This window comes from Gymnodraco acuticeps, unplaced genomic scaffold (genome assembly GCF_902827175.1).
Source record: "Gymnodraco acuticeps unplaced genomic scaffold, fGymAcu1.1, whole genome shotgun sequence".
Lineage (NCBI taxonomy): Eukaryota > Metazoa > Chordata > Actinopteri > Perciformes > Bathydraconidae > Gymnodraco > Gymnodraco acuticeps.
Window position 1 is genome coordinate 383,816 of NW_022992187.1, and position 10,348 is coordinate 394,163.

The 10,348-nt window shown below is 40.2% G+C and overlaps 1 protein-coding gene across 1 annotated transcript; it reads left to right on the plus strand.

The window, feature by feature from the left end:
* The first annotated feature begins 5,961 nt into the window (after positions 1-5,961).
* Positions 5,962-8,834, plus strand: LOC117539130 (sodium-dependent neutral amino acid transporter B(0)AT3-like). Its single transcript, XM_034205160.1, has 9 exons — positions 5,962-5,988; positions 6,223-6,333; positions 6,425-6,537; positions 6,621-6,749; positions 6,915-7,071; positions 7,172-7,376; positions 7,864-8,023; positions 8,109-8,271; positions 8,370-8,834. The coding sequence occupies exons 1-9, from the start codon at positions 5,962-5,964 to the stop codon at positions 8,541-8,543; spliced, it is 1,239 nt and encodes a 412-aa protein (XP_034061051.1). The 3' UTR covers positions 8,544-8,834.
* Positions 8,835-10,348: the final 1,514 nt, after the last annotated feature.

The window sequence follows — 10,348 nt, forward strand, 5'->3', positions numbered from 1 at the left end:
CATTCACAGACATGCCAATTGATTTGAATGTACAGAAACTGAATGGGCTGAACGTGGGCAGGGTTTTGCACTCCAATAAAACCTGTGGCGAAATCATCGACCACATAGCTCATGAGCTGAAGAAAAAAATGGCAAAAGACATTACAGAAAACCAAAGAAAACTCTGTGTTTTGGTCGATGCATCTACCACTATTAGTGGTAAAACGGTGCTTGTTGTGTGTCTACGCTCAGCATTAGCTGATGCTGAGCCCGAAACGTTTTTTTGGGAGCTGATCGAGTTGGATGGAACAACGGCTGATGACATCACAAAGGCGTTAATGGAGTGTCTTGGAAGAGATTTTAACGAGGACTTTTTAGGTCAGTGTTTCGTTTCTTTTGCATGTGATGGGGCTTCAGTCATGCTAGGGAAGAGAACAGGCGTTGCTACCCAGTTGTGTAGTAAATTCCCAAGCCTGTTTGTGTGGCACTGCTCCAATCATCGTCTAGAGCTGGCAGTTGGGGATGTGGTCAAGGAGGTCTCAGGGCTCAATCATTTCCAGATCTTTTTTGACAAACTCTATTCCTTGTTCCATGCCTCCCCCAAAAATCAGAGGCAGTTAGCGCAGTGTGCGCAAGCAGTCGGACAGCGTCTCCTGGTGATAGGGCGTGTTTTGTCCATCCGCTGGGTGGCTTCAAGTGAAAGGAGCGTCAGAGCAGTCTGGGAAAACTACCGAGTGCTTCATGATCACTTCACAAATGCTGCAAACGACACGAGCAGGGATTCCAGAGACAGAGCAAAGTACAAGGGCCTGGATGATGTGCTCACATCTGCAACGTTTGTCAGCAATCTGGGACTGATGTACGATGCGCTCACAGAGCTCAGCGACCTCTCTCTGCAACTCCAAAAAAGAGAGATGACACTGCCTACAGCAGATAGGCTCTTAACTCGAGAAATACGAGTTTTTGAATCCATGGTCACCATGCCTGGCCCACACATGACTACAGTTCATACAGCTCTAGCTGAGAAGTCCTTCAAGGGTGTTGCCCTGCGTGAGAATGGCAGGCTTGTACAGATTCATGCAGGTGAGTTTTTCCGCAGTATGGTAGAGAATCTGAGACACAGAATGACTTCCACAACCTCCTCTCATGTCAGCACAAGAGAAATCCCATTACATGGCCGGGAGGCCCGGGACAATCAGCTAATCCAGGACATGAAAGTTATCCATCCTGGAAGTTGGCCTGAAGAGGAGTTAGACGTACAGTATGGGGACGTAGAGGTGCTACGTTTGTGCGAAGTGCTGAAAGTGGACAGAAGAGAGACTGTTCAGGGCTTTCGCGAATACAAGGAAACCAGGGCATCCCGTACACCTGCTGCCATGGAGCCTCTACTGAAAGCAGTCCGAACCATCGCTGTCTCCACTAGTGAGTGTGAGCGGGCATTCAGCTGCATGAACGATATCCTTACTGCAAAAAGGAATGCTCTCTCTGTCAGCCGACTGTCCAGCCTGGTTTTCATTAAATGTAATGGACCATCACTAGGACAGTTCAATCCGGAACAGTATGTGAGGTCCTGGCTGGCAAAGGGAAGGAGAAGTGCTGATGAAAGAGCCTGTCCAGCTCCAGCCCCTGATACTGATGTCCCCAAGGCCTTCTGGAGCCTTTTCTAACAATGTGAAGTATATTGCAAAGCAGCTCACCCAGTGAGAAGACTTTTGGCATAATGTGCCGATTTGTACAGATCCTGGAGATAGAAGGACTTCAGACCAACCAGGGAGTTATCTGATCAGCTTGGTGTTCAATGTAACTCTTTACCATGGCTCAGACTTTGTTACTTGCAGTTACAGTTTCTCATTTTAGATTGTGCAAATTTTGCATTTGTTTTGACATGTTCTTTGTTCATGCTCTTTATCATTTTTCTGAGTTGGAAAGTTAGATTGCATCATAGTTTACTTTATACATATTTGTATTCTTCAGTGGTGAAGTATATTGCAAAGCAGCTCAGCCATGTGAGAAGACTTTTGGCACTTTTTCGTTTTCTGAGTTGGAAAGTTAGATTGCATTCAAAATGTACAGAAATACTTAATTTTGTTAAAGCTTTTTATAAAAAATGCTTCTGACCAGAGCTTTGTTTCCTTGTCATTAATGTTGAACACCACCAGAGGGGCTCTCACCTGAAAGGTCTCTGCTTCATGTGTCTTCAGCAGAAGATCTAGACTTTGATTGCTATATTTTCAGTTAATATTGACCTTACTGAGCTTTAGCCATATCCGCTGCCTATCATAAAAAATGTTAAGTACAGTGAACCTTTCTAAAATATACAGTAGTAAAGAGACAAACCCACCAGCATTATAGTAGCCAAATTCTTGTTTGTGGGCTGTATATATAAAATTGACTTGAAAAAGTTGCTGATTTTAGAGTACTGGCACCTTTTTCATTCCAATTCAAGCACTGCTCAACACCCATATGAAACAGAACTGTAAGCATATTTTTCTTTATGGATATTTTACAAATCACTTAAACTGTATTCTTGTTTTGTCATATAGTATTTCATAACTGTTTTTCATTTATTCCCTTTGGCTGTCCATCTCATAATGTTCACATAGAAACTAGCTGTCAATAGGAAATATCAATCAGAAGAATTATAATTTCTTGCAAAAATCTGTCACAAAAAGAGCTTGCACATTTAAATTCAGGTGTTGTTATGGCAACGTCAGTGGCCAAACAGCCACATTTACTGCTGCAAATACGTTCAAACATGCTGTCGACACGTAAAGCAGTGGCAACTATGCCACCATTTCAGCTGACTTTTTCTCAGAAATACTGTCACATAACATCCATATCCACACTAAATGATACATTAATTGAAACAAAACACAGTATAAACTGAGGAGTGACTCTCGTGAGTTTCATTTATTTTCTTCACTCTGCTGGGAAACTGCTCTCATGTCAAGAAGCATCAGATCAGTGCATGCACTGCATCGTCCAATCCGTGAGCGATACACAGTAAGGGGGCGGGGCGAGTATCTGAGGATTTCATCGAAGGATGGTCTGGTGGTTCCTCGGTTATCGCTCCTCCATTATCGCTCCTCGATCCTCGGTCCTCCGGCAGAAATAAGAACCATGGGACGGTACTCAAGATAGCACAGACATATCAACTTCCGGTGAGACCGAGGACCGAGGAGCGAGGAAATTAAAATAGTCGACCTGAGACAGGGCCCCTTGGGTAGCAACGCAGTGTAGGCGGGGCGATCGGCTTTTTGGCGGGCTTTTTGGGCAGAGCGACGCTGGGTAAAACTACAGGCGTCATCTTCAATGCGACACAACTCACAAAACACACACAACAATGGAGGATGTGGAAGCGATCGTTTACTTGTTTCTTGGTGTGTGGCTCCTCCGTTTACAAAAATGCTGTGTATAAAAATGCTGCAAGCTTGCTTCTAGATATATATGCGACGCTAGGGATGATCTCGCGCGCGATCTTGTGACGATTCTCTCTGACCAATCAGCAGTCGAGAGTGTTGACGTCACTAGTTCAGCCCTGGCCCTGGCCTGATAGAACCACGATTTTATGGGGCCGGAAAAAGAGGGAAAAAGTACCCGCTAGCCGGTGCTACGATATATGGAAAGGCCATCAAAAACTGGCCTGGCCGCTTGAGGACGATTAAGGACGCTTAAACGGGGCTACCCGCTGCAGTGGAAATGCGCCATCAATGGGTCGGGCCGGCTCTGCTTATTGGTTTATTTGATCTGACTTTTTGCATGGCCTTACTTTCAGAACACCTTTTACATTAAGAGATTGTCATTCTAAAAACACCATAAACTTAATCTCATACATTAACAGTGAGTGAAGTACTACTATCTTCGTAAAAGCAACATTTTTGTATAGCTGCTATTATAATGGGGAGCATCATATCGCACAGTCCATTCGTTTGTGATATTGTGGCCTTCATCATGTTCGCTTTCAGAAAGATGGAATGCACCATGCACCAGAATATTTGAGGGAAAATGATGGGACCCTTGCAGTATCTTCCACATCATTAACTTTGCCTGAAGCTCTATCTCATAGAGATACTGTATTTCTGATCTTACATGTGACCAGGTGGGCCCTGCTTCTTCCCATAACTTTGTGTGAGGTTATAACATTATATATATTTCTTAACCCTTATGTTGTGTTCGGGTCTCCCGTGACCCGTTTCAAGTTAAAACTATATAATAACTACGCTCTAGTTTTTTTTATCGGAACAAGGCTTCATGATCCTCCACATCAGCTATATAAACACTAAACTGATTTTGACAATTTTAGCCAAGTCTGAAGGTCTCTAAAAAAAAAAGTGTATCATTTGGTGTTCGGGTCTGGGAAGACCCAGCAGAATTGTTGTGGGTCACTCGGGGTCAAATTTGGCCCAATCAAGATTCATCTTGAGAAGCCTTTCTGGTCTTCCATCCCTCTGCCCCCCCTCCCCCCATGGGAACTCGACCTTTCTCAAAGAATATGTACACTAACACTTGAACCTGAACAATACAATTACAACAGGATTGTACGGTTATGAATGCATAATAAGTTAGTTATGATGTAGTTAAAACAATATTGGATGATAGTAATTTTTTTGTTGTGTTTTGGACTGAAATAAATTGACCCGCGAACACCATGAATGTTAACAGCTTTCGAACACAACACAACAGTTAATCCAATTTGTATTTTGTAAGAAATTGACCAAGAGAAAATCTAATGAGGTAAATGTAAACCCATAATAGATTACTATCCCAGGGTAACGCTGTGAGTTCATACTTTTGTGGGGTTAACTTTGATTAGACAGCCACAGTTTACCATGTGATTCGCTATTTGATTTTAAGAATGGGAGGAAGTACTATCCCAAAAGGAAACTTGAGACTTCAAGCCATGCAATGAAAGTACATTAATCTGTCCAGCTGGGGTCACTATTGTGATGTGTTTGAGAAGTAAATAGTCATTAAATCAGCTGCTTATTGTTATTTAAATGCATTTACCATGTGTAAATACATGCTTTATGAGTTTACTTTAATATTCAATTGAATTATAATGGATGTGACTGATTGTAGTCTGTATGAATATGAAAGATAACATAATTCAAATTAAGTTTGATAAGGAACTACATCCACAATAGATACTTGTACAGTACCTTTTGTAAGGGATAATAACCATTGACTGAAGTAATGGAAACCTTGTACAACTGTAAAATAATAAATGCAATGTAGACTGTATCACGTTATGAATTAAAAATTATTTATTTGCACAGTTTTCTCTCGGGGTTCCTTATTTATGCTGCGTTGTATAACTTTCAATGTTACAGCTTTGTAATCAACATCAGATCACGCCGCTTTACACAAGGGCTTTTTATTAAACAAACAAACCAGATTGTTCCCACAGGATTAAAAGCCAACACAAAATACGAGGCTGATAAAGAACATGTCACCCCTTCGCCTCCTGATACAAACAGGTAACAAGTCCCCAGGTCCTCCCCTTCTCCTCAGACAGAGTGGACGAGTCAGATAAAAGAAGATTAGCTATTATCTATTTGTTGTATCTTACAGCCCAACTATTGATTTCAAAATGTTGAAACTATAAGAGTAACACTGGCTTTCTGTACAAAGATCTATATGATGTAAACATTAAATGAATATGAAATGGACTATGCAAATAGAAATAAAATGCTGGAATCGATTACATTACATGTCACTTATTAGACGCTTTTATCCAAAGCGACTTACATACTCAATACTGTGGGCAATCCCCACAGGAGCACTTTGGGGTGAAGGGTCTAAGGGACACAACGACATGCTGACTGCAGTGGGGTTTGAACCTGTGACCCCCTGACCCCAACACCAACGCACAACCCACTGCACCACACACCTCCCTTTATAGAGAAGTGCACTGTAGATCCCTCCAAAGTGAATCATCACTGGCACAAATCCACAAGCATACAAGTTACAAATCAAGGTATAATGGGATCAGCAAAAACAAGCTCATCAGTAATCTTATTTAACATGTGATATAGCACTCGGGTAGAGGCTGCATTAAAGGTGATGGACGGAAGACTGTCTTTATCACCTAAACAAGTGACAGAAGAGCTCCCCAGCCGTAAGAACACACTTTCAAAACCCCACACACATTAGGAGTGCATATGATAAATGAAGTTACAAAAATCTGTATTTCCGTTTGATTTGAATATGAAATATTTGATCAGCATTTAACTGTTTCAACAGGCTATTTATGTCACGGTCACCTTCCCATATCTGGTCTTGACCATCTTCTTGATCAGATCACTGACTCTGCCTGGGGCCACAGATGGCTTAATATATCTCTTCACTCCAGATGTAAGTTTGATATTAGCTTTATTTTGAATGAATGATTGACAGTAATGAATACAAATGGATGTCTAACTAACAATCAGTATGTTCTTTGCAGTGGGAAACTCTTAAGAATCCTGATGTCTGGTTGGATGCTTCTACTCAGATCTTTTTCTCTTTGTCTTTGGCCTTCGGAGGACTTATTGCTTTTTCCAGTTATAATGTTCAGAAGTAAGACCTTTATAAACACAGCATTATGTACACAATAGAAAAATACTATAAAATAAAACTGAAACGTTGCTTTATCTTTGCAGGAATGATTGTGAGAGAGATGCCCTAATTGTTGGATTGGTGAACAGTTTCACGTCAATATATGCATCCATTCCAATTTTTGCCATTCTTGGATTTAAAGCTAATGAAAACTTCAATAAGTGCAGAAATTGGTATGTATCATAAAGGGAATTATGCTGTCAAAGTTTGTGTTTTTACTTATAATATTTATCAATTAATCAGTACACAGTTGATCAATGAAAAGATGTCCCCACTAGTTTTCATTATAAGATGTGATGCTTGTACTAGTAGTGTTAACTCATTTCCTTTGGCTTTAGGAACATACTAAGATTGACTAATTCCTTCAACATTGGGGATGAGAACATAACTCTGGAAAACTATGATGACTGGTTTAACTATTTCAACAATACTGATCCCTCAGAGGTCGAAAGCCTCAATCTAAAGACGTGTAACCTACAGACGTTCCTGGATGAGGTACAACGCATCTGTTACTTTGATAATAATTGTAATCGTTTTCTGATGAACCTTTGTGAGGTTGTTGTGTAAGAGATAACGTCTCAGATCCTACCTGTAGAGTGCGTCTGGAACCGGACTGGCCTTCATTGTGTTCACTGAGGCGGTGATACATATGCCGGGCTCTCAGGTGTGGGCGGTGCTCTTCTTCATCATGCTCTTCAGCCTGGGCCTGTCCTCCATGTTTGGGAATCTAGAGGGGGTCCTTACTCCTCTGCTGGACCTGAGCATTATTCCAGCCTGGATTCCTAAGGAAGTGTTCACAGGTAAACCAAAATATCTGAGGAGTTTATATGACCCATCACTAGTTTGTATTATAAAATTACAAAAACTGCAAGTAGGGATTATTTTCATTAACAGTTCATCTGTTGATTATTTTCTAGATAAATCAATGGTTCTATAAAATGTCATAAACCAGTGAACAATGTCCATTCCCGTTTCTCAAAGTCTGAGGTGATGTCTTAAAATGTCTTGTGTTGTCAGTCTAAAACCAAAAATAATGAGTTTAATATGATGCAAAACAAAGAAAGGCAGGAAATCTCCATATATGAGAGGCGGAAAACTGTATTTTAATCAATATTAGCATGAATAATGATTTTGCCCTTCGAATTCAAAAGTGTCTTTATCTGTCGGAATGCACACACTTTCAATTCACTGTTAAACAAATACCTTTGTATGACTTCATTCACCATTATTAATCATAACAGCATCAAACTAAATCCATTTCCTTTATTGTCTTTTGTGTCTAAAAAGGGCTAATTTGCCTCACCTCCTTTACTGTGGCTCTCATCTTCACGCTGGGCTCTGGAAACTACTGGCTGGGGATTTTCAACAACTACGTGGGATCCATGCCTCTGCTCATCATAGCCTTCTTTGAGATCATCAGTGTGGTATACATCTATGGAATAAACAGGTGAGGTTGTAATGTATGGCATTATTATACTTGCAATATGAAAATATAGTTCAGTGATTTGACTAAGGGTCTCCTTTTCCCTCAGGTTTAATGATGACATTGAATGGATGACAGGTAGGAGGCCCAACATCTTCTGGCAGGCCACATGGCGCTTTATCAGCCCTTTGATGCTTCTGGTGGTTTTTGTGGCATACGTTGTAGTCGAGGCTGAAAAGAGACCAACATATAACGCCTGGAACCCAGATTATGTAAGAAAGTTTCAACGGTTTCTTTTCAACATCATTATGTAGTGTTCGACCTGCTGGATGTTGAGAAAAGACATTGACTTACTCCTTTCCCCCAACAGGTGAACTTCCCCCTTGCTGACGTTCAGCACTATCCTGAATGGGTTTACGCTATCTGTGTGCTCCTATCTGTCCTTCCTATTGTATCCATTCCTCTTGTAGCTTTCTACAGATTCATGGGCTTCTTGAAGAAGTACATCATGAACAGGAACAACCCAAATCCATACCAAAATTAATCATTTCACAGAGAATTGTAAACGAGCTGTTTTATCTGATTGGCGGTCAGGACTACCAGTAGCACATATTTGTGTGATGTACTGTATTGTTATTTAATAACGTTTGTGATTTTTTCATACCATTTTCAATCTTTTGTATATTAGGGTATTACAAGTCTCTAATTACATAACATTATTGCTAAGATAACATATCGGCAGTCGCAGCTGTAATTTCAATGTTTTCGCTAACCTAAATCAAAAAATGTTTTTCTTAATTTACACAACTGTATTTATATTAGTGAAGGAAATGTAAACACTGTCAACTAGATGAAATCAAAGCAAGACAATATCCCTGAGAAGAATATTAAAATCAGGATAGCAATGTCTAGAGCTGAATATCAGGCTTTGTTAACATTTGATTAAAGACAGACTTTACAACTCCTGTGTTGGCGTTTTAAATGGGATGAAAGACAGTGATGGATAACTGTTTGAAATGCTTTGTGATAAAGACATTATTGATTCTCAGATTGGTTTTCAGTGCAAATGCTTACAATCTCTATGAGTTTATGTTAGCAGCCATTTTGAGTTATAGGTACTGTTTACATCAGGGGTCCCCAAACTTTTTCCTGTGAGGGCCACATAACTTTTCCCTTCTCTGATGGGGGCCGGGTCAGTTTGTAACAGAAAAAGTGTGACGATCGCATGGGTGTCTAAACGTAAACATTTATTGTTTTCTAGAAAGCCACACATAACCAAATGTTAATAACCCTTTCCGGGATCTTCACAGAAAAAAAGTCAGGAAATAAATAATAACACTATTAATGAAATAAATAACACTATTTATGAAATAAATAATAACCAAATAACCCTCTCTGGGTTCTTCACAGAAAAAAAGTCCATTGAAAATTACTGTAACTTTCTGTTGTGTCGTGCACAATCTTAACAGGTAAAAGATTAGCTTAGTTGTCAGAGCAGAATCTCTCAAAATAAACGTGGATTTACGTAAAAAAAACAATTTTTTCGGGGTTCGGGTGTTTTGTTTGATTTTAAACAAACAAAGTCTTAGCTTTCAGAATATGAAACTTTTATTTCCAATTTATTTATTTCTCACTCGCAATCTGCTCTTCCGCAGCGCCGCCCCCCCCCCCCCCCCCCCTCACTCCGCTGAAATTATGAATGTAAGAGTATAGTAATCATAGATAACACCGCAGGGTCCGTTACAGTTTGTTTTCATCTGATTTCAATTAAACAAAGTCTTGGCTTTCAGAATATTAAACTTGTTTCGGCAAATTCAGATGATAAATACAACTTTGAAGCTTCGGCATAATTACAAGCGGAGAACGGAGTAACTTGACGTCACAGCAGGCATAACAACAGCCGGTGTTTCTCGTGAGTGTTTTCCCCAGGAAACAAACACAATACACACAAACGCAAAATTACACAAGCACACACACTCACACACACACGTATACACACACACTCGCGAGCTTCCCCTCCAAACAAAAATATCTTCCCTCGGTAGTATTTTGATCATTTGCTCCGCTAATAATCAATCAGATCGATGGATTCCAGAGAAGAGACAACTTTGAAGGCCTTTTTCTCAAAATGATGACTCGGTGACAGTCATTATATAATGTGACATATTTCGCTTAATATTTGAAGTACAAAAACAATCCTGATATCATTAGAAAGCTAGGAATATCCTCTTTCCAACAGTGTATTCAACTCAAAAGGTGTCTTCGGGTCAATGCGACTGATTTAGATAGAGCAGGTCACAACATTTTGACAGGGGTTAGTCTAGGATTCGCGTGGCCAGACTGAAAAAA